The sequence below is a fragment of the Pongo abelii genome, chromosome 9 (genome assembly GCF_028885655.2).
Source record: "Pongo abelii isolate AG06213 chromosome 9, NHGRI_mPonAbe1-v2.0_pri, whole genome shotgun sequence".
Lineage (NCBI taxonomy): Eukaryota > Metazoa > Chordata > Mammalia > Primates > Hominidae > Pongo > Pongo abelii.
In genome coordinates this window covers 9816044-9843840 of record NC_071994.2, presented here as the reverse complement: position 1 = coordinate 9843840, position 27797 = coordinate 9816044, and the positions used below count along the sequence as shown (strand labels likewise).

General features: G+C 56.0%; 1 protein-coding gene across 2 annotated transcripts; it reads right to left on the bottom strand.

Annotated features, from left to right (window-relative positions):
* Positions 1-1252: 1252 nt before the first annotated feature.
* On the bottom strand, positions 1253-27479 carry EHD1 (EH domain containing 1). 2 transcript variants are annotated; one of them, XM_054523705.1, is made up of 6 exons: positions 27356-27479; positions 25816-26242; positions 21985-22082; positions 7495-7907; positions 3847-4011; positions 1253-3382 (listed from the first exon to the last, which is right to left on the bottom strand). In XM_054523705.1, the coding sequence occupies exons 1-6, from the start codon at positions 27372-27374 to the stop codon at positions 2858-2860; spliced, it is 1647 nt and encodes a 548-aa protein (XP_054379680.1). In that variant the 5' UTR covers positions 27375-27479; the 3' UTR covers positions 1253-2857.
* Between the last annotated feature and the right edge of the window lie 318 nt (positions 27480-27797).

Below are 27797 nucleotides of genomic sequence, written 5' to 3'. Positions count from 1 at the left end.
AGTGCTCAGGGAAGGAGAGCGGGTGGCCAGGCAGCACTTCCGTTCCTACTTCAGGGGCACTGCTAAGTTCTGTGTCTTCTCTAATGTGCTCACAGCTTGAACAAAAATGTTCCACTTCTCTTGGGTGACCCCTGCCCCAAGCTCTCAGGACCCCAGGCTGGAGTGACAGCATTTAACCTTTAATGTGGGTCTCTCAGCCCTGAGTACAGCTGCAGTCTAAGGGTGGGGTTGGGGGGATCTACCGTTTTTTCCTTTTAGTGTGTGCTTTGGATTAGTAACCTGATGGAAAGCACGCTGGAGTTGGGCGGCCTGGTTTGCATCTGCTTCTACCACCTTTGTTATTTCGGCAGTCCTCAGTCTCGGACTCTCCCTCTGTGAAATGGGGGAAAGTGAACTTCCTCAGATCGTGACAGCGCAGCTCCACCTGGCACAGGGTGAACGCCCACAGGTGGCGGCTGAGTGGCGCAGGAAGGGCCGGCCAGCCCTGCAGTAATTGAAGCATCCACTGGCACCTCAAGTACTGGTCATAGGACTAGACGCCACCACACCGGCTAGGCTCGGAGCACACAGCTGGGCCCCTGAGACCCTCAGGAACTTGTTTCTGTCCTGCCTTCTACCAGAGGGGCTGCAGCGGCCTCTACCCATGGCACCTCAAGTCTGCACCCTTTTATGAAGGGTCACTAATGGGTCACCCTTCCCTCTGCTGGTATAAACAGTCCCCCATCTGTGACATCACCTGGGCCTGACTGGCCCCACCCTTAGTTGCATGTTTGTCATGGGCTATCTGCTTTGTCTTCAGAGGCCCGGCTTCCCTGTATTTAAACCGCCCTTAGGGCTAGCAAGGAGCCAGTCTGGCTCCAGAGCCCAGAAACCCTTGTCTACTTGACGCCACCCAGTGCTAAGGGCCCTGCAGGTGCCCACTCATCCGTCTGTGGCTGAGGGGTGCCAGCCTAGGCCTCAGCTATCAACATCCTCCCAACTGTTTTCCCCCTCCCCACTCCAAGTGAACTCCTGCTCAGCTCCCACCTTGCACAGGGAAGGGGGCATCACCCCCGGAAGCCCTTTTCCCTACAGGCCTGGCCCTCTTAGTAGGAGGGGGCAGCTACTGCCCAGCAGAGCAGGACTGGGCAGGGTTGGTCACCTTGCCCCGGCAGCCTTGCCACTCTGTCCCTGCTGGCATCACCCCCACAGACACGAGGGCAGGACAGCCCAGGACTGCTGCCCCTGGAAAAGACAAGGAAGCACCCGAAGCTTTGGCACAGTTCAGACTTTTTAATGCAAGGAGAAAGTCTTCACTTCTCTTCCCACAGGTGTGAACAAGCCACTGCAACTTCAACAGTGACGTCCCGGCAAGGACAGCGCCCGCACCCATCCTCACCTAATACTGTATGGAGTGACGGGCTAGGGAGAACAAGGCCAGTTCCTGCAGACTCCGAGCAGCGCTGGGGAGAAGCTCCCTGAGACCCCCGCGGGAAAGCCTGGTGGGAAGCCCAGCTGTGTGGCACCCGGTGCTCCACCTGCCTCGGTGCCATCACAGCCCGGACAGTGGCCGCTGGCCTGCAAGTGCACCCGGGCCCTGAAGGCTGGGCTCAGTGGCCCCAGGCAGAGGAGGGGGAGGCGGCCTGAACTGGCCCAGGCCACTGGGCCGCAAGGCTCTGGTTTCTTATTGCTCAGCCTGGGGCCAGGAGCATTGTAAGGACATCCAAGTGAGCTGCCCTCCTTTGCTAAACAGAGGAGGAAGGAAGGTAGGAAATGAAGGGGGATTACAGGAGAAGGGGCTGGGTTTTCCCCTGGTCCCCGCTGTCTGGACATGAGAGCCTAGCCAGAACCACGGGCTTCCTCCTACCAGCACCAAGCTGTCGTGAGGCTCTGCCACCCCCACCCACCACCCACCTCCCACTGTGGAGGGCGCGTCCCAAAGCTCCAGTTAAGTGAGAGGGTGGGGCAGGAGCTGGGTTGACCACCCTTCCTCAGCCAGGAAACGCAATGCTGGGGTCCAGGAACGGGGTGCTCCCCGGGTACCCACATCTAATGCCCCCTGGGCAGGGCTGCCCCTTGGCTAGAGGGTGGGAAGGGGAGACAAAAATCACAGCTTTTGAACAGTGGTTGGGAAGTTACTGGGAAATTTGGTCAAGTATGAAAGATGTCACTTTACAGAACAGAAACTAGCTTATGTATTTTTCTGGAAGACGTTCTCCTACTCCCCTGAACTCCCAAAAAAAGACCAAGGCAGCTGGGCCCTGCTTCTGTGACTGCTGAGCGGGCTGGCGCGTCGGAGCCGGCGGGGCGCAGGAGGAAAGGGCAGGGCCCGCGCACGGGGAGCCTGGGCACGGGAGGGGAAGGCACAAGAACCCACTTCGCCCGAGAGCACGGGGGAGGCAGAGCTGGGTGAGGAAGGAAGCCACGGCCCCGTGAAGCAATCTCAGCTCAGAAGCAAACGGAGGGTGCCTGGTGTTCCTGTCCATGCAGCCCCAGCCTAGCAGCTGCCAAAAGGGCGACGCGGCTCCCCCACAGTCGCAGTCGCTGCACTGTCCAGCTGCAGCCAGAACAAAGGCCGGGGGGCAGAGGCCGTGCACACAGGGCTGTCACACAGGGGAGGCGGCGACAAAGAACGCTGCCTCTAACGTTATATATTAAAATAGCCATAGTTCTTGTGCACAAAATTCCATCATCTCACCCCTGCCTCCCCCACCAGGCCCAGGAACAGCCTTAAAAGAAAGATGGTGGTTTTCCTTTTCGAGAGGCGAGGAAACATCCGCTCAGTCTTTATGGACCTTGAGAAATGGTGAGCCTTCCCCTCCCCCTGTCTCTGCCTCCCGGCAGGGCGCGCAGATGGCAGGTGCGGGGCTGGGCGCCATCACTCATGCCTGCGCTTGGAGGGCGGCACCAGGTGCGGGGGCAGGTCGGCGGGCAGCTCATGGCCCTCCAGCTTGACCTTGATGAGGTGGTTGGCCAGCGCGAACTCCTCGTCGTCCAGCAGCCCGTCCTTGTCCACGTCGGCCAGCTTCCAGATCTTCCCTAGCACGGTGTTGGGGAGCTTGGACTTCACCATCTCCTTCTTGGCGTTGGCACCCGTGATCTTGCCATTGACGGGGGACAGCGTGTAGAAGATCTCGTCGTAGGTGGGCTTGTCCTTGCCCACCACCCACTCCACATCATCGATGCCCTCGCCGGCCCCCTCGCCGTAGCCGTGCCCGAACGGCCCGTTCATGGTGCCGTCAAAGGCGCCGCCCTTGACCACCTGGGAAGGCATCAGGGACTCCTCCTGCCGCACCATCACCATCAGCCGCGCGATGTCATTGGCCAGCATGTCATCCACCGTGTCCAGCAGCTTGGGCTTCAGGGCCTGGAACTTGCTGAAGTCCTGGGTCTGCAGGAGTTCCTGTGGGCGGGGGAGGAAGGACAAGGGCTGGGAAGGGTGGCCCCTCCCAGACTCCAGGCCAAGTGGTTCCAGTGAGGGCTTCACAAGCAGAAAGTGCTGCTCCCCCACACTAGCAGGGGTGACTCGGCAAACCCGTCTGGCCCTTGGCTCTCTAACCTGTACACAGGAGGCAACTCCAGCTCTTTCCTTGCAGGGCTGTGGCAAGGATTCATGGACAGGGCACCAGAGCGCCTGGCATGGCCCTGCCCTCCCCCCACCACGCAGGGTGAGTCACCACATTCCCCTCTGCAGTGTCACCGCCTGGGTCAACTCTGAGTTGGGTGGGGTGCTGGTGATTAACCCAGCTGCTTCCGTTCAGGGAGGCCCTTCCCCGTGGAGATGGGATTCCCTCCAAATCCAGTGCCCTGGGCCTTCCTCCTGCCCCGATGGCCACCAGCCTGCATGGGGCCTCGGGACAGCCGTACCTGCATCTTGCGGAGGCTCGGGAAGTCCCCAGGGGAGATCTGGTGCTCGCGCTCAATCTTCTGGTAGATCTCTCCCAGGTTGTTCACCAGCTCTTTCTTTTTGCTCTCTTTACCAAAGACATTGGGCATCTCCTTCTTGAGGGAGCTGATGATGTAGGCGTGAACCTGTGAGGACAGGGGGCAGGCATCAGGCGCTTTCTTGGCCCAGGCTGCCCCCGAGAGCAGAGCCTCCAAGGACACTCCAAGGATACTCCAAAGGGGCTCGCTCAGGAACAGGGAAGCAGGAGGGATGGGTCAAGCTCAAGGCTGCTACCAACACCGGCTCCCACAGGCCTAGGAGCAGACACAATCTGGCAAGAGCCACAGCTGTTCACTGCGGCAGGACAGAGAACAGGACAGGAAAACGCACTTGAAACAGAAGACAACAGCCTTGGCCTTGCACGGATCATTGTGATGATTCAGGAAGAGTAAAACCAAGTCTGTCAACCCAAAGAAGGCCATTTGTTGTGCACCGCTGGGCACATCACAGACCCTCCATTCAACCCTCACCGCACATCACACACCCTCTATTCAACCCTCACTGCACATCACACACCCTCTATTCAACCCTCACCGCACATCACACACCCTCCGCTCAACCCTCAACGCGCATCACACACCCTCCGCTCAACCCTCACCACGCATCACACACCCTCCTTCAACCCTCACCACAGCCCTGCGGGGTGGGATTCTCCCAACCCGGCCCTAAGCAAGGCTGGGAAAGGCTGCCTGGGGTGCTTGGCTCCCACATGGAGGAGCTGGGATTGGAACCCAGGGCTGCTGAAGGTGCCCCACAACCCATGTTCTTTCTGTTTCTCTGTAAGCCCCCTTCCCCTGAGCTGCCCCCTCCCACGCAGCAGAGCAGGGATTAGGCTTCCTGCAGGGCCCACCAGCCTGCATGTCCAAATCCCTGCCGAGTGCCGACGGAGCCCACGGAACTCCAATGGGCCCGTGCCACGCTCCACTCCATCATCACAGCTCGGATGACAAAGGATTCGAAAAACCCCACAAAGGCTTCTCCTGGCGGTTGCCAGCTTTATCCAAGCGTCAATACCTTGCTTAGACATGTGCCAGTTCAGGGCGGCACCCCCTTCATTTCCCCGCAGCAAGCTGGGAACCTGGCACCCCTCGAGAGCAGCCCAGCCCTCAGATCCCTCGGCCTTGCCAAGTCGTGTCCAGCCACGGAGGGCTGCAGCCAGCCAGCCTCGCTGCCCTTCTCCCCGGCGCCAGCCCATCCACCACCCCACTCAGCCTGAGCCTGTGTGCCCTGGGCGGGGCCTGGCTGAGAACTGCCTGAGGGAGGCAGCCCTGTGCCACGCGGGTCTGGATCTAGGGTCTCCCCAGGGACACTGTGGCAGGCAGATCCCAGGCCGGTGGGAGTCACTACAGAGAGCACCACTCACTCCAGGAAAAGGAAGTGGCAGGTATGAGGCAACACTGGAGGCCACAGAGTTTTCCAGGCGCGGTGACTCAGCGTGCCTGGGGCCTGGCAGTCACACACGGTCTCACAGACGACCAGGCAGGGGCTCATGCCTGCCCCTTGTCCTGTCTGTCCTCAAAGGTGGCTGAGCAGGGGAGCTCTCTCTGCCCTGCGAGGAGAGAGCCTCAGCTAGGGCCACACCCACACCCCTCAGCTCAGGATGTCCTTTGTCCTTTGAGGCCAGGGGTCAGTCACCTGGGTTTTTGTATGGGTTCCTCTCTCAAAGCTGGCTCCACTCACAGGGAGGCTCCAGAAAGGAGATATCTAGAAAAGCATCCAGTCTCTAACTCCTGACCTTAAGGGATCCTCCTGCTTTGGCCTCCCAAAGTGCCGGGATTACAGGCGTGAGCCACCATGCCTGGTTAGAGCCTATTTTATTTCTTTTTTTTTTTTTTTTGAGACAGAGTCTTGCTCTGCTGCCCAGGCTGGAGTGCAGTGGCGTGATCTCAGCTCACTACAACCTCTGCCTCCTGGGTTGAAGTGATTCAAGTGATTCTCCTGTCTCAGCCTCCCAAGTAGCTGGGATTACAGGCACGCACCACCACGCCCAGCTAATTTTTGTATTTTTGTTTAGTAGAGATGGGGTTTCACCATGTTGGCCAGGCTGGTCTTGAACTCCTGACCTCAGGTGATGCGCCCACCCACCTTGGCCTCCCAAAGTGCTGGAATTACAGGCACGAGCCACCATGGCTGGCTGGAGCCTATTTCTTAAACAACTGAGCCCTGTGCTAAGAGCCTGAAAGAATAGCTAGGTGCCCTGCTGAGATACAAATGTGGGCTTGGTCACTTCTCAGCTGTTCAGACAATCTGTGTCAAACACTCCTGTCCACGGGGTCAACCCCAACCACAGCCGGGACTGTCACTCATGGTGACTCCTCTAGGATGGCTCACGATAGGGTGCTATCCAAAGTCAGATACCCCAAGGGCATGTGTTCTGTCATTCTGTGTTGGAAGGCCCCGCCAGTGGCATTAACCTTCGTTTCCTGGCCCCAGCCATGCCAGCTCTCACTCAAGTACTTGATCAGCCACTGAGATTCCAAACCCTTTGGCCATTCAGAGGCTGCTGATAGGTGCCACCGGGCCTGGGCTGCCAGGAGACGTAAGGATGGTCTGCAAGGCCTGCTGGACTGACACCGCCTCAGCGTGACCTTGGCTTCCGTGCCCAGTGCTCCCCAGGCTGCAGGCTGGCACCCCGTCTCCTCATGAGCTGCTTCCTATCGCAGCTTAAGCTTCTGCTCCTGCCAGGCCTCCCCCAGCCCTTCTACTCCACTGGGACAGCCCCTAGCGCCAGCTCCCGCAGCAGCCTGTGCTCACTCCGAGACGACACAATTAACTGATGTTTATTTTTTGTTTGCATGCTCTGCTTTCCCCATGAAGGCTGAGGAGTGGACAGGGACTGTGTGTCACTCCCCGCCAGTCCCCGGCGTCCAGCACTGTGCTGAGTGCACTTCAGGCTCAGTAAACCCCAGAGGGGTAATCCCAGCACTCTGGGAGGCTGAGGTGGGCAGATCACCTGAGGTCAGGAGTTTGAGACCAGCCTGGCCAACATGGTGAAACCCTGTCTCTACTAAAAATACAAAAATTAGCTGGGCATAGTGGTGTGTGCCTGTGATCCCAGCTACTCGGGAGGCTGAGGTAGGAGAATCATTTGAACCTGGGAGGTGGAGGTTGCTATGAGCTGAGATCATGCCACCGCACTCCAGCCTGGGCAACAGAGCGAGACTCCACCTCAAAAACAAAAACAAAAAACCCTAGAGGGAAGCCAACAAGCCTCAGAGCTCTATCCCCCAACACCCCATTTCTGAGGCTGCCTCCTTTGCTTCAGGGGTAACTTCCTGTGTGCTGTTTCTGTGTTGTAAGCATAGTCAAACCCTTCTTGAAAGTAGATGGGGTATAAACCACAAACAGAACAGGTTTAGAGGGAGGCCGGGTAGAGAATCTTAGTTAAGAGCAGGCTGCACGCAGGTGCTGACCAAAGACTGGTTTCTATAGAGGGAAACAGCGCAGTGCAGGTCTGCCTGTGAAGTGAGCTGGGAAGGGTCTCCGGCAATCCTGGAGCTCTGAGTGCCAGTCTCAGAGCCCCACGGCCCTGCCTGGCAATAGGCTGCTCCCCTCACCCCGTGGTCTACCTTGGCCAGCCGCGCCCGCTTGATCAGGTCATTGAGCTTCCTGAGGGCGGCATTTCGGGGCAGAGACTGGATGTCCTTGAAGAGGTCCTGCTCCTCGGCCTCGAAGAGCTTGCGGTTGTCGGGGATGAGGAGCGGGTGGGACCAGAAGGAGCCGATGTAGACCCTGACCACCTCGGGGGTGTTGATGATCTTGCCCAGGGACCACATGAGGGCCCCATACACCCGCATCAGCTGCTGCGTCTCGATCTGGTCTGCCTTGTTCAGCACCACGCGTATCTTGTCCTCATGGTTCTTCAGAGCCTTGATCACTTCCGAGAACTCATCGGAGATGTCCAGCTTGTGGGCATCGAAGAGCAGGATGATGCGGTCCACACGCTCGGCGAACCACTCCAGGACGGCTGCAAAGTCATAGCCTGGGGGGAAGAGAAGGGAGAGCTCAGGAGCGCCAAGGGACCTGCTGCTCTGATGGCTCTCATCTCCAACCTGGCCTGGTATTTCTCAGCCTGAGATAGTTTTTAAAATTCCTATAGGCCGGGCGTGGTGGCTCACGCCTGTAATCCCAACACTTTGGGAGGCCAAGGTGGGAGGATCACGAGGTCATGAGTTTGAGACCAGCCTGGCCAACATAGTGAAACCCCGTCTCCACTAAAGATACACAAATTAGCCGGGCATGGTGGCGAGCCTGTAGTCCCAGCCTACTCAGGAGGCTGTGGTAGGAGAATCGCTGGAACCCAGGAGGCGGAGGTTGTGGTGAGCCAAGACCATGCCACTGCACTCTAGCCTGAGCAAGAAGAGCGAAACTTTCGTGAAAAAAAAAAAAAAGAAAAAAAGAAAAGGCCAGGCACAGTGGCTCACACCTGTAATCCCAACACTTTGGGAGGCTGAGGCAGGTGGATCACAAGGTCAGGAGTTCAAGACGAGCCTGGCCAACATAGTGAAACCCTGTCTCTACTAAAAATAAAAAAATTAGCCCAGCATGGTGGTAGGCACCTGTAATCCCAGTTACTCGAGAGGCTGAGGCAGGAGAATTGCTTGAACCTGGGCAGCAGAGGTTGTAGCGAGCTGAGACTGCGCCACTGCACTCCAGCCTGGGCAACAGTGCGAGACTCCATCTCAAAAAAAAAAAAAAAAAAAGCTAGGTGTGGTGGCGCATGCCTGTAGTCCTAGCTACTCAGGAGGCTGAGGCAGGAGAATTGCTTGAACCCAGGAGGCAGAGGTTGCAGTGAGCCGAAATCGTGCCACTGCAGTCCAGCCTGCATGACAGAGCGAGACTCCGTCTCAAAAAAAAAAAAAAAAAAAAATTCCTAGGTGTTCATCTAGACAGCACAGCACCCTGAGGGCAGGATTATCTCCCCTTTTCCTGCCCCTACCATAACACTCCCCAACCCATGCAGCACTTGGCATAAACAGGTGCTAATGCAAAAGTCATCCCACAGTGCAAGCTCTAAGGTGGGTCGGACGAGGGCGAGAGTGAGAAGGAGACCCAGCACTGTGCTCAGCATAGCACAGAGGGTAGAACATAGACTCCAGTGTTGCCACCTGCCAGCTGTGTGCCCTGGGACGGTAGTGACAAGAGGCGCCTGCAACAGTAACTGCAGGTGCTACTTGTTCAGTGCTGATGTGCCAGGCTCCCCATTTTGCAGGAATCTCACTTATTTTCTGCAACAAGGGCTGGCAAACTACAGCTCAGGGATCAAACCTGGCCCACCACCTGTTTGTATAAATAAAGTTTTATTGAAACACAGCCATGCTCATTTGTATTATCCATGGCTTCTTTTGTGTAACACAGCAGAGTTCAGTCGTTGTGACAGAAACTATAAGGTCTGCAAAGCTGGAAGTATTAACTATCCGGCCCTTACAGAAAAAGTTTGCTGACCTCTGCTCTACAAGAAGCCCAGGAAGTGCTACAAACCACTTCCCCTTCCTAGGTCTTAAACACTTCTCCAAAACAAAGTGGTTGGACTGGACAGACTCCAGCTTTAAGCTCCATATTCTTTTAAAAAAAATTTTATATTCATTTTTTTAGAGACAGGGTTTTGCTCTGTCACCCAGGCTGGAGTGCAGTGGCACAATCTTGGCTCACTGCAACCTTGAACTCCTGGGCTCAAACCATCCCCCCACCTTAGACTCCTCAGTAGCTGGGACTACAGGCGTGTGCCACCACGTCTGGCTAATTTTTAAATTTTTATTTTGTAGAGATGGGGGTCTCACTATGTTGTCTATGCTGAACTCCTGGGCTCAGAGATTCTCCCGCCTTGGCCTCCCAAAGTGCTGGGATGACAGGCCTGAGCCACCGCGCCTGGATTTTAAACTCTATTCTATATTGCTTCCCACCAACCCATTATGGCCCAATTAAGGCCCACCAATTAAAGTGAATTCTGTCACTTGTGGCAGAGACTGCTAATTGAAATTCCTCCTAAAGGAAGGAACCAGATATAACTATCTAGTTTCAGCTGGATTCATGGCCTCCCAGCTTGAGACTGCATTTCCCAGCCTCCTTCAGCAGAATGAACAAGAAAAGGTGCATGAGCCCTCTGTTGTTTTCTCCCTCCTGAGGACTGGGACGCTGATGTGATGGGAGGAGCTGGAGGAAGCACCTTGGGTTCAGAGATGAAAGCTGCATGTTCAGAATGGCCTTAGACTGTTGTTTTTCACATCAACTATCAGCTATCTGACTTAAGCCAATGATTTTTGGGTCTCTGTAACAGCGGTTTAATTTGAATCCTCTATGACAACTAGGCCTCTTCAAAATATTTCCACTTCAGCCTGGGCAACATAGCAAAATCCCGACTCTACAAAGGTGGTGCAGGCCTATAGTCCCAGCTACTTGGGAGACTAAGGCAGGAGGATAACCTGAGCCCAGGAGGTTGAGGCTGCAGTGAGCCGTGATCATGCCACTGCATTCCAGCCTGGGTGTCTCAAAAACAAAACAAAAGAAATCCTCACCTCTTCCTCTGCCCCTAGAGTAAAACTTCTGTCCCTCCCGGTCTGGGAAGACCACAGGCGGGCCATGTGGAAACAAAGGCCTAGAGTCCTTGGGGAGCTTGGGCCCCACCCCCGAGGGGCCACATCCTCTCTGCCTGATTCTGGGCAAGCCTCCATGTCGCTGGTTCAGTCTTCCCACAGGTCCCAGGCCACCCAAATGTAGGCCGGCCCTCTTCAGAAGCACCAAGTACTTCCCAGAGAGCAGTCAGGCTCCGGAAATAAGCGGGAGAAGCCACTCCTGCACACAACAGTCTGCGAGTCGCACAGCTTGGGCCCAAACCCGTCCTCAGCCCACCGCCCGCTCCTGGCATCTCCGTGAAAAACACTCACCACCCTCTTGCCAAGCTGGGGATGGAGACGGGCGCTCTTCAGACTGAAGGGGCAGAAAAACAGCAGCGAGGTGGGAGCTCCAAGGACAAAGCGTTAAGGAAAAGCAGCAGCTGGACAGGGTCGCCCACGGTGATGGGAGGGCAGCCCTGCCATCCCTCAGTGGGAGCTGCTGCTGACTCCTCCGCTACACGGGCTCCCCCTTGATGGCATCTGCTGCTCCCACCCTGCAAAGCCCTCCAGGACAAAGGCAGGTCCACAGCCCAGGCTCCCGAGAGGCCGCCTCTACGCACAAGTGCGCCAAGATAAATGGCACCACGGGGTGTGCGGAGTCAAGCTCGCTCATGGGATAAACACTCCTGCCGCCCGCCCCGGCCCCAGGCCCAAGCGTGCTTGGCGCCATCTGTGAGCCCAAAGCCACAGGGGCGCGGAGCCCCTCCCCACACCTGGCGCTCCCAGAAGGAACTCGGGCTACTAACTAAGATGGCTCTGCACTCCACTCCCGCCCCCTGCCACTGACTCTGTGACCTGAAGTTCTTTTCCTAACTTCTCAGTTACTTTCTCCATCTGTGAAATTTAAATACCAATTCCTCGGCCAGCGCTGCAGGGAGGAGGGTGTGTGGGAGCACTGGGCCTCCAGTCCAGGACCCGGCAGGGACAGCCTCCTCAGCAGGCCAGGGCAGGGGAAGCCAGGGCTCTGTGGGAACAAGGGGCCAGCGGCCTGGACCCATCACCGGTCAAGGACTTTCATCCTTGAGCAAAGTCACCAAAATGTAAGGAAAATCCCAAATCCACAGCTTCAGCCACACAGCCTCGGCAGCCTCTCCACAGGTGATGTGCGGCCGTTCCCCGCCCCAGCCCAACAGGAAATAGGGCACTCTGACCAGAAGCAGCCCCGAGGGCCAAGCTTCTTAACAGGGTACAAGTGCAGGGGAGCCGGGGTCCTGGCCTCCAGCCTGGGCGGGGAGGCCCAATCAGGCTTCCAGAGGCTCAGGCGGATGGTCGGAGACAGCAGAGCTGCCAGGTTCCCTGTGCCCAGAAGGTGTGGAAGGGCATCATGCCAGGGCACCTCATGCCACCACAGGCTCCTGCTTCCAAAGTACAAGGCCCCGGGCGCCCGGACTCCCTGCAGCTGGCTCTGAGCTCCACAGGAAAGGATGCCTGAAGAGTGAAGTCTCGGCAGAAAACCAGAGAGGCCAAGGGCAACATGAGGGAAGCAGGGGGAGGGAGAGGCCGCCTCGGCCCCGGGGGGATGAGGCCACACTAGCTGAGCCTACAGGGCCTGCCTGGGGCCTGCAGCCCACAGCCTTTTATGGCCAGCTCTGGGAACGCAGGTCAGTACTGAAAAGGCGATGACTCAAGGACTGAGGCTCCTCGCTCAGCAAAAAGGGGGCCCAACTTCTCCCCTTGTCAAATCATTTGTCTTCAGCCCGCCACAAGCTGAAACTAGAATTCACACAGCTGGGGAGGCTGTGATGCCAAAACCGAGTTCTTGGGAACAAGGGCGCCCTGATGGGTTGTGCTCAGCCCATGTTAGCTTTGGCTTGGGAGTCAGGACGGCGCCTGGGGAGCTGAGGTCACCCTGCCAAACTCCACCCAGCAAGGCCCCACTCCCCCCTCCCCCGGATGGCTCGGGGGCCCTGGGGAAAGAGAGAAAAAGGAGGGGAAGGAAGAAGGAAGAGTGAGCACTCCAAAACTCCCTGCCCCAGGTCCAGAAGCCCGGCCCCACCTGCCCTGAAACCCAGTTACTGGCCGTCATCTCAAGCTGGAGTCAACAGAGGTAAGCCCATTTCTTTGCAGGTGACTAAAATTTCCTGTTTATTACAGAAAATGTGCTTTTGCTATGAGGGAAACACAGTGACTGGCCAGCCACACCCACAGGTGACAAAAAGGGCCACAGCACTCGGGCCTGTGCCACGCAGGCAGTGACCACGTAACTGCAAGCCCCACCAGGCCCACCGGTGCTCCTTAGCCCACCAGGCCCTCACTGCCCTCAAAGGCACCTCACTCAGCCTTAAAGACACCGGGTTTCGAGAGGTGCCAAAAGGCTACACCGCACAGCGGTAGCACCGAGCCACTCTCTGGATCAGAGCTGGACGGCCGGTGACAAGTACAGAACAGGGCTTGCCAGCACCCCCGGCACTGCCCAAGGCAACAAGCCTTCAGGCTTTGGAACCCACCAAGGTAGGGACCTTGCTGTTAGCTTGACTAGCTCAGGCCCCGGTGGGAGTGACAGAGCTGACACCTAGCAAAAGGACACAGAAAACATGGCCCAAGCGGGTGGGCTGGAGAGAAAGGCCCACCTGCAGAGGGAGTGGTTTTAGTGAGTAAAAGCCAGAGCCCCCTCTGATAAGGTATCATAAGCCACCAGGAAGCTCTGGCTCAGAAAATCCTGGGACCTGGAAGACATGATGCTAAGTGATGAAATAAGCCTGTCACCTTTTCCAAAGACGACACACACGCAGCCAACAAGCATATGAAAAAACACTCAGCATCACTAATCATTACAGAAATGCAAATCAAACCACAATGAGACACCATCTCATAACAGTCAGAATGGCTATTATTAAAAAGTCTAAAAATAACAGATGCTGGTGAGGTTGTAGAGAAAAGGGAACATTTATACGCTGCTGGTGGGAATGTAAACCAGTTCAGCCACTGTGAAAAGCAGCTTGGCAATTTCTGAAAGAACTTAAAACAGAACTACCATTCGACTCAGCAATCACATTACTGGGCATAAACCCTAAGGAAGAGAAATCATTCTGCCATAAGGACACATGCACACGTATGTCCATTGCAGCACTATTCATGATAGCAAAGATGGAATCCACCTAAATACCCATCAACAGTAGACTGGATAAAGAAAACATGGTACATATACCACATAGAATACTATGCAGCCATAAAAAGGAGCAAGATCATGACCTTTGCAGCAACACAGACGGAGCTGGAGACCATTATCCTCAGCAAACTAACACTGGAACAGAAAACCAAATACCGCATGTTCCACACCAAATACCGCATGTTCTCACTCACCCGTGGGTACGAAACATCGAGTACACATGGCAACAAAGAAGAGAACAACAGACACCAGGGCCTACTTGAGGGTGGAATGGGTGAGGACAGAAAAAGTGCCTAGCAGGCTGGGCATGGTGGCTCACGCTTGTAATCGCAGCACTTCGGGAGGCTGAGGCAGGAGGACTGCTTGAGTCCAGCCTGGGCAACATAGCGAGACCCCCCCCCCCACAAAAATTTAAAAAATTTGGGTGTGGTGGCATGCATCTGTATTCCCAGCTACTTGGGACACTGAGGTAAGAGGATTGTTTGGGCCCGGGAGGTTGAGGCTACATTGAGCTGTGATTGTGCCACTGCACTCCCAGCTTGGGTGACAGAGTGAGACCCTGTCCCCCCCCCCAAAAAAAAAGAAAAGAAAAACTACCTATGAGATACTATGCTTATTACCTGGGTGATGAAATAATCTGAACACTAAACCCCACCACACTCCATTTACCTGTATAACAAACCTGTACATGTACCCCTGAACCTAAGTTTTTTTAAAACATCCTGTCACAAAAGGACAGATACGGCAGTAGGATTCCACTTACAGGAAATACCAGGAGTAATCAAGTGCACAGAAAAGGAATATAGAATGGGGAGTGCAGGGGCTGCGGGGTGCAGGGAGCTGGGAGGGGAGCTGGTGTTGAACAGGAAGAGTGTCCATTTGGGAACTGAAGAGCTCTGGAGCTGGAAGGTGGTGATGGCTGAACAATGAAGAATGTGCTAAATGCCAGTGAAGTGCACACCTACAAATAGTTAAAATCTACTTTTCTGGAGCCCATGACCAAAAAACGTGGTTAAAATGAGGCCGGGAGCAGTGGCTCACACCTGTAATCCCAGTGCTTTGGGAGGCCAAGGCGGGCTGATCACCTGAGGTCAGGAGTTCGAGACCAGCCTGACCAACATGGTGAAACCCCGTCTCCACTAAAAATACAAAAATTAGCCAGGTATGGTGCCGTGCGCCTGTAATCCCAGCTACCCAAGAGGCCGAGGCAGGAGAACCACTGGAACTTGGGAGGCAGAGGCTGCAGTGAGCCAAGATCACGCCACTGCACTTCGGCCTCGGCAACAGAGCAAGACTCTGTCTCAAAAGAAAAAAAAAAAAAGGCTGAGCGTGGCGGCTCATGCCAGCAATCCCAGCACATTGGGAGGCCGAGGTGGGCGAATCACCTGAGGTCAGGAGTTCGAGACCAGCCTGGTCAACATGGTGAAACCCTGTCTCTACTAAAAATACAAAAATTAGCTGGGTGTGGTGGCAGGCGCCTGTAATCCCAGCTACTCGGGAGGCTGAGGCAGGAGAATTGCTTGAACCCAGAGGCGGAGGTTGCAGTGAGCTGAGATGGATCGTGTCACTGTACTCCAGCCTGGGCAATAACAGTAAAACTCCACCTCCGCCCCCCGCCAAAAAAAAGATTAAAATGGTAAATATTATATGTTAGGTGTATTTTATCACAATTTTTAAAAAGTGAAAACGAAAAGTCCTGGGGCCGTGGGATGAAAGAACAGAGTGGCTCCGGGCAACCAGGCTGAGCCCGGCATGGCACCTCAGGGTAGTGTGCATGCAGGTGCCTCTCATGGCGACCCGCGTCCCACCCAGCCTCCCCCAGGTCACTGCGGCTCTGGGGCGCCCCTCTCCAGCCGCTGGCCTTACAGGATCTGCCTTCGTGAGAACAGCTGGACCATGTTTCCCGCCAGCACAGAAGGGGAAGAGGGAGGTTCTCAGGCCTCCCCGCCCTACCCCAGCAGCCTCCAAAACACAGGTAGTTCCAGCCGCAGGGGGAAAAGCTGCTTTATACATTCCAAAGATTTCTAAAACACGAAACAATAGAGGGTTTGTCTCCAATCGACTTTTGTTTCCTATCATTCAAGCTGCGTGGGCTTCAGTATTTCTCGCCCTAGCTCTCCATCACACAGGTTTCCAACGCGTGCTGGGCCTCGTTCCTGGGCTTGCTCAGGCTGAAGCTCCTCCGGAAGGGTTTTCCAGTGGAGCACAGAGGCGCCTCTGTTCCTCAGCATTTACCTGAGAGCAGCAGCAGCACACGCCCACACAAAGCACGAACTTGACTCAAAACTGCCCCGGATGGAACAACCCAAGCGCCCCAACAGGTGAATGGATGACAACGGATGGTGCATCCCTATGATGGGACAAGGACCCCCAACAAAGAGGAGCGGGCCACGGGGGCTCTCAAACACACAGATGCAGCTCAGAAGCATCCTGCTAAGTGAAGGTGGAAGCAAAAGGCTTCATCCTGTATGATTCCATTTAGGTGACATTCCGGAAAAGGCAAAAGTTAGAGACAAAGGTCAGTGGGCTGCCTGGGACCAGGAGTGACTACGAGGGGCACGGGAACTTTCGGGCGATGGGAAGACTCTCTGTCATGGTGGTGGCAGCCCAGGAATGCTTTGTACAGCAGGGCGCCTGAGGAGGGTGGACTTCACTACACACAACGTAGACCCCAGCAAATCAGACAGAAGCAGCAAAAGAGGGGCGGGAGGGGGCAGAGGAACTCTGGAATCAGGCCCACATTTCCATCCTGAACCTTCTACTCAACAACCAGCTGTGTGAGCCAGCAGGTCTCTGGCCTCTCAGAGCCTTGGTTCCCAGCTTCTCAGTCCGTAACATGAAGACAGTGGGTTTCCAGCTCGGAGGGCTGTGGGAGGATGGAGTGAGCCTGGCACACTGCGAGCAGGAGTAAATGTTTGCTCTTATTTACTTGCAGGATTTGTATTTTGGGCTTAAGAAGCTCAGATTCTGATGGGTGTGTAGGCAAGGACTTCAAACGCATGAAGAATGCCTCATCCCCCAAATATAAACGGAATGTTTGCAGGCTCTCGGCCAGCTGCTCCCCAGCCCACCGCCAGCGCGCAGCCTGGGGAACAGGTGCTGAGCGCGGGCAGCGCCTGGTACGCCTCCTCTGCAGCAGAGCCTGCACGCCCCAGCCGAGGCTGAGGCCAAAAGCTGTCTTGGCATCCTGGCCTGCCGGGTCACAGCCAGGTGGGGCAAGCAGAGGGTTTCGGGAGGCCTGGAGCTGGGAGCAAAGGAGGGCCTGGAACCCAATGGGAAACCCCGGCTGAGTCAGCACTTCCCCGAGGATACTCCCCAGGATGTTACTCAGATCACAGGCTGGAAAGCCCTGGGCTTTTCAATTTCTTGACTATGAACCAGTTGACACTTGAACACTTAACTGTGCACCAGGCACTAGGGCAAGAGCTTAACATGTAAATTCCGGTAATCTACAATAACCGGAGAGGCTATGGTGTTTCCTGATGGACTGATGCAGCTCCCAGGGACTACAGCAACTCCCTAGAGACACCCAGCTCCCCAAGTACTGACGTCAGACTTGAACCTTCTGATCTACCTGTGCTGTGGATGCTGAATCCAAGAGGGACACAGCACCTGGCCTGGCTCATGGCCTTTGGGCTGCCCCTGGGAGCATTTGATGGTCTTCGGAGCACCCTGGTGAAACCCTGGCCTCGGGGGGGCTGCTGGCAGCGGCATCTCCATCTCAGGAGGTGTCGGCAGGAAGTGGGGGCGGCCCACGGCGCAGGCCCGCCTCTGGGCCAGAGGGCTCAGGACACACAGGTGGGAGTGTGGGCAGGGAGGCCCCATCCAACCACTAAGGATCAGGACAGCTCCCAGGCTTAGAGGGAGCCTGCAGACCACCAGAGGGCAAACAAGAGCCCAGGCCACCAGGCTCCCTGGATAGCCCAAGGAGTCATCTATGGCTGGAGACATCTATGGTTGGAGACCCCAAGGGGTCATTTACGGCTGTGAACAGGGAAGACAATACCAGCACTGCTGTTCAAAGCCCCAGACCTCACGTCCATTTCAGGACTGGGGTCTAACCTTGGGCGGGAGAGAAACAGAGGGTGGCCTGTGTGTGTCTCAGGAGGGCTGAGAAGGCCTCCACAGTAATGACCCAACAGGGGCAAAGATCTGTCTGACCCAAGCTCCTGGCACTCCTTCGCCCACAGCCTTCATGCCAAGGCACCCTTCTCAGCTCCGCCGCAGTAGGAGCACAGCCCCTGCCTGGATTCAAATCCTAGCACCGACACTTGCTGGCCTGCCTGTCATCTTAGGCCAGTTACTTAACTTTCCTAAGCCTCTGCTTCCTCCTCTGAAAGGCAGGAGCTTCCTCCTAGATGCAGCTGCTGTGATAACTCAGTGGAACTCACTGACGTGGCAGTGGCCAGCAGAAAGTCAGATACAAAGCTGGCCAGGTCTCTGATCTGCTACTGCAAGTAGAAACAACACTACCCTGCTGATACAGCTTTCATGGGGAGATTGAGGCACAAAAACTCCCGCTTAGTTCACAGTTGCCTAGTGACCACGGTGGGGAACGAACTGGCCGGGCTGCCCACAGAGGCCCCACCAGGGGATGACTCGGCATGAGGCACTGCTGGGACCACGCAACTGGTCAGCAGCCCCTGGAGCCAAGGGCACCACCCCTGCCGGGCCCAGCTGCCCTTTGGAATGCCCTTATCAGTCACACAGGCAGCACTCAAGAATGAACGCAGCCCCCAGAGGCGACCTTTCTCTGCTGACACAGGAGAATGGTATCTTTAAAGTCACTCAGATTAGCACACAGGCAAAGGCAGCCCGAGAGACCCCAACCCGGCCCCCTTCTCGTCCCTGAGGCAGTCCTCAGGGGTCCCTGACAGAGCCTGGCTGCATCCTGACTGCTCTGGGCCTGCACCAGCCCACCTTATCTTTCCAGACTGTGTTTCCTGCACACATTAGAACCATTGGGGAAAGGGGAAAAAAGTCAGGAGGGGCCAGGCGGGGCCAGGCGGGGTGGGAAATGGAAGTAAATGCAATTAGCAACCCCAATGTCCATCCACGGCCTCCACAAGGACACGTTTCCAGGGAACGGGCTGGCAGGCCAGGGGAGGCGTGTCGCGCTGGGGCCCTGGTGCGTGCTCTGCCGGCCCTATCTTTCTGAGAGGGAAACACCTGCTTTCCACGCCACCAGCAAAGGCAGTAGCAGGCGGCCAGCCCTGCTGGGAATGCACTGCTCCACTCCGACCTCCTCCGCTGGACAGGCCACACGGGCCTTTCCATGACTGATGGGCGGGGCCTCCAGGAAACAGAAATCCACTCCTCCTGTGTCCACCTAGAGGGGCTCATCCTGGAGTTTACACCCAGCACCTCCAAGAGGTACTGAGCGATGGTCTTTCTCCTGACAATAAAACACCAACATCATTCAAACCCTAACCAGGTAACTTTTAGTAAAACACATCTAAACCAAGGCCTCTGAGGCTATGGAGGAAAAGAAATGGTCTAGTAAAATCGGTTTGATCTTCTGCTACTTCACAGCAGGAAACCCCTCCTCCAATCAGAGTGATGTACTTCTCTTTCAGCCACCGGCTCCTTCATGCCCATAATGGGTAGATGACCTTCTGTGGATATAGGGGAGCCTGGCCTCTCAGGGATGCAGAGGGGCCACACTTTGCACCTGGAGGGGAGAGGGAGGCCACACAGGCAGAGCAGGGCAGCACACTGACAGCAGCCTCGTGTCCTGCTGGCTTGCCCCTCCAACCTGTTGTCTGCACAGGCAACTCCAGGGCGGGGACCACAAGGCAACGCCTACGTCCACCCCTTGCTCCCAATCAAAACGCCATGCTGTGTCTGCAGATCCACTGATAGGGAGCATACACTTTGGTGCCTGTCCCAGAGACAGACAGTGTAGACACCTCTGCCTGCCTCTTTCCTACTAGGGAAAGGAAGCAGAGGGAGTGGGAGGTGGGGAGGGAGCATCTCAGAGGCTAGGGGCCAAGGCAAGCAACACAAGATATACAACCCTAGCCGAGCATGATGGCCCGCACCTGTGGGCCCAGCTACTCGGGAGACTAAGGTGGGAAGGATCACTTGAGCCCAGGAGTTCAAGGCTGTGATGATGCTTTGAGAGGCTGAAGCGGGCAGATCACGTGAGGTCAGGAGTTCAAGACCAGCCTGGCCGACATGGTGAAACCCTATATCTACTAAAAATATAAAAATTAGCCAGGCGTGGTGGCATGCACCTGTAATCCCAGCTACTCAGGAGGCTGAGGCAGGCGGATCGCTTGAACCAGGGAGGAGGAGGTTGCAGTGAACCGAGATCATGCCATTGCACTCCAGCTTGGGCGATAGAGCGAGACTCTGTCTCAAAAAAAAAAAAAAAGTAACTTATTCAGGTTTTCTAACCTTGCTTTGGCAAATGACAGGGCTTTTGCTTATCCGGCATTTACTAAAACTAGGTTGGAACAACAATAGCAGTAAGAAATAAAAATAGTAGCCCTCGCTTTTTTTTTTTTTTTTTTTTTTAGAAGGGGTCTCCAAATCTACTCCCTTAACTCCTAGGTGTGTCACTGTCACCAGGGGTGGGAGAATCTAACAGCTTAACTGGCAGCTCTGAAAGCAGATGAGGGCCAGTGATTTCAGTATGCTCTGATGCAGTCCCACACGGGCAAGGCCCGCAAGGCTGGAAGGAAAGAGAAGCAAGGTTTCTCAGCTCCAAGAAGACAGTCCCCATGCCCTCAGAGCCCTAGCAGAGAGACACGTGCACCCCAAATCCTAGCTGCCGGCTTTGACTGCAAGGCTCACCCAGCAAAGGCCAGTCCAGAGGGTAAGGGACACGGGAAGGATCTGCAAGTTAATCATCAACAAACTTGCTCACTTGTCCTCAACCCCTCTTTGAGTTTGATCTTATTTCATTTTCACATTTGGAGCTGTAGACTCCACTCCTCACCTGCCAGGCACCAGCCTACCCTCAAGCTCCTCCCAGAAAGCATCAGGCCCCAAAGTGCCCCACCCTTCTGTGAAAAAGAGGCAGTGACAGATGGAGGACCCAGTTCAGGCTCATCCTGAACCAGATCTTCAAAAGAGCTTGGCAGAATCTAGGCAGGAGTTTACAAAATTGGAATGGGCATGGCGCACTACTGCACAGCATGAAGGCCTTAGCCAGTGAGGCTGCTGACTATCAACCTCTAAGCAAATGTAAGCAAATTTCCACCAGCCCCTAACTGTTTCATGAATTTCTACCAGCTTCTCCTTTTGCTTGGCTTTCTCTCAGTCCTGCTGGACTCGTAAGGAATGTATATGGCTTTGGGGGGCAAAGGCTTTTAAACACAGACTAAAGCTAATAAGCTCTGGGGACCAGGGGCTTCTTCAGAGTCAGCAATGCTTCCTGCACCCTCACAGCATGGCCCGCTTCTGATCCTGTTGTTTCCACCATGCCCCAGGGGTTCAAAAGCATGACAGCCACATAAGATTGGCTGTGGTCTCACCATGGCTGCTCCCGTTGCCTGGGCCCAGGGAGCCAAGGAAGGAAGCAGCTCCTGCCCTCTCAGTGCACAGAGCACTGTGGAGATGGGAGGCTGATGTAAAATGGGTTCTTACTCAGACACTTTTTTTTTTTTTTGAGACGGAGTCTCGCTCTGTCGCCCAGACTGGAGTGCAGTGGCGCGATCTCGGCTCACTGCAAGCTCTACCTCCCGGGTTCACGCTATTCTCCTGCCTCAGCCTCCCGAGTAGCTGGGACTACAGGTGCCCACCAACACGCCCGGCTAATTTTTTCTATTTTTTAGTAGAGATGGGGTTTCACTGTGTTAGCCAGGATGGTCTCAATCTCCTGACCTCGTGATCCGCCCGCCTCGGCCTCCCAAAGTGCTGGGATTACAGGCGTGAGCCACCGTGCCCAGCCACATTTTTTTTTCAGAAAGGCTGAGACTGGAAGAAATCTCGAGGGCAGCCGGGTGTGGCGGATCATGCCTGTAATCCCAGCACTTTGGGAGGCCAAAGCGGGCAGATCACGAGGTGAGGAGTTCGTGACCAGCCTGGCCAATATAGTGAAACCCCATCTCTATGAAAAATACAAAAATTAGCTGGGCATGGTGGCACATGCCTGTAGTCCCAGCTACTCAGGAGGCTGAGGCAGGAGAATCGCTTGAACCCAGGAGGCAGAGGTTGCAGTGAGCTGAGATTGCACCACTGCACTCCAGCCTGGGTGACAGAGTAAGACTCCGTCAAAAAAAAAAAAAAAAGGAGAAATCTCAAGGGCAGCATCTGAACCAGGTTGCAGATCTTAGAGAGAAGGATGTGTGACAACACCAGCGGCCCGAGCTGTGGTCAGAGCTGTTTACCTCTGCTGATCCGCTGCTTCTCTCCAGACAGGATCCCGGGGGTGTCGATGATGCTGATGCTGTCCAGGACGGGGTTGGGCAGCTGGGCACACATGAACCTACATGAAAGCAAGAGCCAGAAGAGAGGTGTCAAGACACAGTCATCGCTGCTCCGGACACAACAAAGGGCTCTCTGTACTCCTTCGCTCCATCTCTGGCTTCCTCTCCAGAAGCGGGGAACTGACAGGTGGTTTTCTATCGTCTTAGTTTCCCACGGTGGCCAGCAAATCGTATGGACTTTCTCAACTGGGAATGCAACCAGCAGGCTCAAACTGACCCAAATCAGCACTTCCTCACACACTGTTCCCCTAGAGTTTGAGAGGTCAACTTTCAAGCTGCTGACTTGTTAGTGAAAACTGCGCAAGCCTAGGTCACCATTCAATTCAGAGGGGAAGCAGAAGGTCACACTGGGACGCTGAAATCCCATCTTAGAATCTTCCACCACTTGGCTAAATCTCCACACTGAAGAGAGCTGGCCGCTTCCTACTGCTGCTAGGGCCAGCCCTGCCCCTTCAACCAGCCGCTTGGGGGAGGGAATTGAAATGGACGGCCGGCAAAAGCTGGGGACCACACAGGCTGGTAGACGGTGGGATGGAGAAGCACAGACGCGCCATTCTCTGAAAGTCAGAGCAGGCTGAGGAAGAACAAAGCCGTGGAGAGGCTGGCGACTCGCAGACCAGGGCTCAGCTATGCACATCTGAGTTTCACACTAAGCTTAGCCCAGAAAGGCAAGGGGCAGTCTCAGTTGAGAGCAGGGATTCTTCACTGGAAGCAGAAAACACTCCTTTAAAAACTTCTCTGAAAGGCCAGGCGTGGTGGCTCACGCCTGTAATCCTAGTACTTTGGGAGGCCAAGGCGGGAGGATCACTTGAGGTCAGGAGTTCAAGACCAGCCTGGCCAACTTGGTGAAACTCCATCTCTACCCAAAATAGAAAAATTAGCTGGGCATGGTGGCACGCGCCTGTAGTCCCAGCTACGCGGCAGGCTGAGGCAGGAGACCTGCTCGAACCCAGGAGGTAGCGGTTGCAGTGAGCCGAAATTGTGCGCCACTGCACTCCAGCCTGGGCAACAGAGCGAGACTCTGTCTCAAAAAAACAAACAAACAAAAAACTTCTCTGAAAAAGGTAGTGAGAGCAAAGAAAAGACTGACCCATTATCTGTAGGACACAGACTTGAAGCTGCCTTTCCAACAGACGGGAGGACTCTGAGCCGATCAGCTTCTCCCTTTGGCCCCATCCCCCAGTGACCAGGGGCCCACAGGCAGAGGGCAGCTGGCCAGGGCAAGGGGTGCTCTGCAAGGCAGTGGAGCAAGACCAGCTGACCTGCAGGGCGAGCAAAACGTGGGCCTCACTCTCGCCAGTGCCAGCAGCAATGCATGCAGGCCAGTCCTGGCCTTCCTGCTGGGGACAGGAGGCGCTGGAGAGATGATTACAGAATAGAAGGATGGGAAACAGAATTGGCTCTGGGAAATCACATACATACAAATGCCTCATAAATGAGCCCAGAAAGCGAGTTAATATCTATAGGACCCAGAAACCAGTTGCTCTGCAGAACCCAGGGTATATGGCAGAAAACAAGAAAGGGGAAGCAGCAAAGATGCCTCTGATTCCATCTCACCAAGGACGCACAGGTTTCATCTCGCACAAGTGGCAGTCCCAGTTATGCAATGAGTTTTTGCAAGACACTCTTAGGACACCCTGACTGCACCTTGCCTTGGTCTGCTCCAGCTGATTTTATTCTTAGAGCAGCCACATAGGGGGAAAAGCCCGGCAAGTCAAGTTCACGACTCAATGAGTCTCTTCAAGACTCAGCCGGGAGAGGCTGTATCAGGCAGAGAAAAGCCCCCTTTGTTGCACACTCCCCACACTACACATCCTGACACAGCTCGGGGCCTCAGTGTGGGCTGATAGGGCCCTTTCGGCAGGGCCATCAGTGATCAGGGATCCTCTGGAGATGAGGTGGCAGCAAGAAGGAAATAAACGTGTGCTACCTCTCAGATCCTGTGGCACCAATGTCATCAAAGCACCGGTCTTGGACAAAGCAATCTCGAATTGCTCTTTTTCGGGTAGAAGCAGCAGAAGGCAGTAACTGGCTGTGCAAAAGCCAGGCAGTCAGTGCTGGCTGACCTACTGGGTGACTTCCACACATCAGCGGGACCCTCTGAGCCTCGGTTTCCTGAACCAGTGAGGTGGGGGCTTCCGAGATGATGTCTAAGATCCTTCCAGCTCTGAAACTCTAGGCTTCCAAATTCGGAAAACTGGTCCTGTGCCATGTCTCTCCTTTCAAAAAAGGTGTGCCCTCACTAGGAAAGTGAAGAGCTCAGGACAGCAGAGGCAGCAGGGGCAGTGATCCTTCCCATGGTTTCCCAAAGTTTTGCATGGAAGCAGAGACCTAACGCTTGGACTTCCTGGCACAGCTGCCAAACTTTCCACAGGGTCGAATGGCTTCCACCAGCTAATGGTTTCAGCTAATCACTTCTCTACCGGCGCACAAATCTTGAAATGAGGTAAGGTTGGCGCAAGAGGACTCCACCTCTTCAGGACCCTTAGCCCAAAGGGCTGCACTCAACCTGGCCTTGACAGACAAACATCAACAGCCGTAAAATAGGAGGGCGGGCTGAAATGCCTGGAAGTGGCAACAGACCCTGCTGAAGGTCAGCTCTGTGCCTGGAGTAGGCCTGGCCACCAGCTTGGCTCTAGGGCAAGCTGCCCTGCACGGCTAGATGACGTCTGGAAAGGAATGCGACCGTGCAGGGCGGGGACCTGGAAGGCAGGATTCTAAGATTCCTTCAGAGGCTCTTCGCTGGTGCAGAATTATGAAAGGCATGTGGAGTCCGTGAACGTGGGGTGGCAGGGAGGGCAGGGTCTGTGAAGTACTTTGGTATGTCTCCTGGGGGTTGGGACGGGGATGTCTCGAGTTCCTTTGGAGAAAAGTGAGCCCGGGCATTGCACTCCTTGAGGGACGGGAGCACTGTGTTTCATTCACAGCACTGAGACAGGCAGAGTCCTGCAGATCACTCTCCTCGTGTGCAGAGGCCACTTAACTGGAAAAGTGAGGTCCAAGTGGGTGAGGGAACCTCAGATTCTGTCCCTCAGTGCACAGAAGGGCTTAGGGCCAGAATCTCATTGCAGGGCTCCCACTGCCACCACCTCATCCCTGCTTCCTGAAACCCCTCAAGGCAGCACTGACCTCTTGAGAGCTGCCATTGGGAGAAGTGTTCGAACCTCAACTGTCCCCTGCCTCCAAGAGGTTGCCCTAAAGTCAGCAAGCCACAGTAGATCCTCCTCCTTCCTCCTACACAAAACCACCGTCCCAGGGGAGGCAGAGCAGACCCACACCGCACCAGAGAAGGGAATGGCTAAAAGTTTCATTGTGTTTTGCTATTGACACTTAAGGAGACAGGGAGGGGAGGGTTGATTTCCGTGAATTAGGTGCATCCAGCCTGCGGGAAGGAGGTGAAGACCCAGAAAAGGAGCGCAGGAATGGCTCAGCTTCCTACTGCGGCCCTGGTTCTGAGGGGAGTGGGGCTGGGATCTGCAGAAGGGCTTGGTGGTTTAACCTGGAAGATTCTGGGGACGACAGAAGCTGGGGGAGCCGACAACGCCCACTCTTAGACCCCCGGTGGGTTTTCTCTGGGAAGGGGCAGGGCCCTTGGACCAGGGAGTGGTCACTGAGGGTCTCACTGGGGCCTCGGAGACAAAGGACGGCGGGGCGACAGCCACGGGTCAGGCTCCGAGTAAGGGGTGTGCTCCGGCCGCGCCCCCCCCGCCCCCTGGAGTGATGGGTGGGTACCTGTTGAGGAAAGCGTTGCCAAAGGCGTTGAGCTTGCGGAAGGGGCGCCGCGGGTCCACCACGAGCGCGTTACCCGGCACCACGCCCTCAGTGGGGCCGTGCATGACGGCGATGAAGGAGTCGGTGGTGGGCTCGGGCCCGATGCGCATCCCCGGGAAGTCCTGCTCGATCAGGTGTCGGATGAAGGTGGTCTTGCCCGTGCTGTACTGCCCCACGAGGAGCACCATGGGCTTGTTGTCGAAGTCAGCGTCCTCCAGGGCGGGCGAGTGGAACTCGTGGAAGCGGTAGTGCTCCTCCAGGGGCAGCAGCTTCTGCGCGTACAGCTGCCGCAGCCCCTCAGCCACCGTCTGGAAGAGCTCCGGCTCCTTCTTGCGGCGGGCATCCTTGCTGACCCAGCTGAACATACTGCCGGACACGGGGCTGGCTGCTGCGGGGCAGAGCGGCGGCTGAGAGCGGGGCGAGGGCGCGGAGCCGAGGCGGGGCCGGCCAGGGCAGGGAATGGGGAGCGACCCACACTGCGCAGGCGCACAGCCCACCCTGCCGAAGCGCCCTCTACCGAGTGCGGCTCGCCCCTGGCGGAGCGACCTTTATAGGGTCGGTCCCTCAGCCGCCGCGGCGGGGGCAGGGCGGAATTGGGAGGGGTTGGGAGGAGCCCCTCCCGGCCCCGCCCCTCCGACTCGCGCCACGTCTTCCCCTCCCCCGCCCCCCATTGGCTGATTCCAAATCTCGCGAGGCTGTGGTCCGGGTGCCGTGGCAACCGCACCTGTTTCGCCCCGCCCCTCGTGGGGAGGCTCGCGAAAGTGCTGCGGTTAGGAAGGCGAGGAGCAGGCGTTCGGCGGAGACAGTCTCTGGGCCTGCGCGCCTTCCGGCACCGTGGCCTCCCCACACCCCCGCGGGACGGCTCCACGAGACACCCAGTCAGGCACCCTGGTTTCCTGACTACGCGCCGCGCCCGCCGTTCCCCACGTGCGGTCCTCCCGCTGGCTCGGAATCCCCGGAAGCATCGGAGTACCCCCGGGCCGCGGCACCTCCTCCTCTCAGCCCAGCTTCCCAGACACACACTGTCTTTGCCCCCTCATCTTTTATCTGCTCTGGGAGAGGGAGAGACGGGAAAGTGGTAGCAGAGCAAGCTGAGGGAGTAGAGAATCCGGGGCGGGGTGGTGACTGGGGAAAGAAAAATGGGCAGCGAGAGGCCTGACCTCCCCTCAGGCCGACGGGTTGGAATGGGAGAGGGACGCAAGCGAGGGAGGACGTGGGTGACACCGGACGCTCGCGGGAGAAGAGAAGGCTTCCCCACAGAGGCTACAGCTGGGGCAGGGCAGGGAGGGCATAAGGAGGAAGTTGAGGCCCTCTGGCCACTTGCGTTTTGGGAAGTGAAATCGGAAATTCCCTGTGTGGGGAAGAGGGGAAGTGTGGGGGCAACAATGAAATCTTGTGGGAATTTAGGGGGAAGTTTAAAAACCCAAATACTTCCGCTTTCCTCTCGGGATCACCACCATTTACCATCATTTACTGGGATCTGTGCCCTACCTCCCCTTACCAGTTCCTGGCTGTTCCATGGGGCTCACTCCCCCGCCATCCTCCCCGGCCACACACAGACCCCTTTGGCTGTCCAGGCTGGTGAGAATCTTCAGTGGGTGATGTCAGAGCTTTGGGGACTGATTGTTATGTAACCAGTATCAAGACACCAACATGTGGTAGCAGGACCCTGGGGGCTCTTAAAGAGATCCGAATTGAATCTGCGACTTTGAAAGCCTCAGGTCCAACTTTCTCGCTTCTGGGAGATGTGGAAGCCTGGAGGGCTAGGGGCCTGTATCAGGGAATAACTTGGGCTGGTAGGCTAAGAGGAAGAGGCAGGAACTCAAATCTGAGAACGGGGGATATCTTGGGGGAACTGAGTCTGGTGGAATCTAGAGAGGACACGATGGGAGGTTTGTTCGCCTACTGCTTGTAAGATCCCTTCCGAAGGAATAGATAGTTCC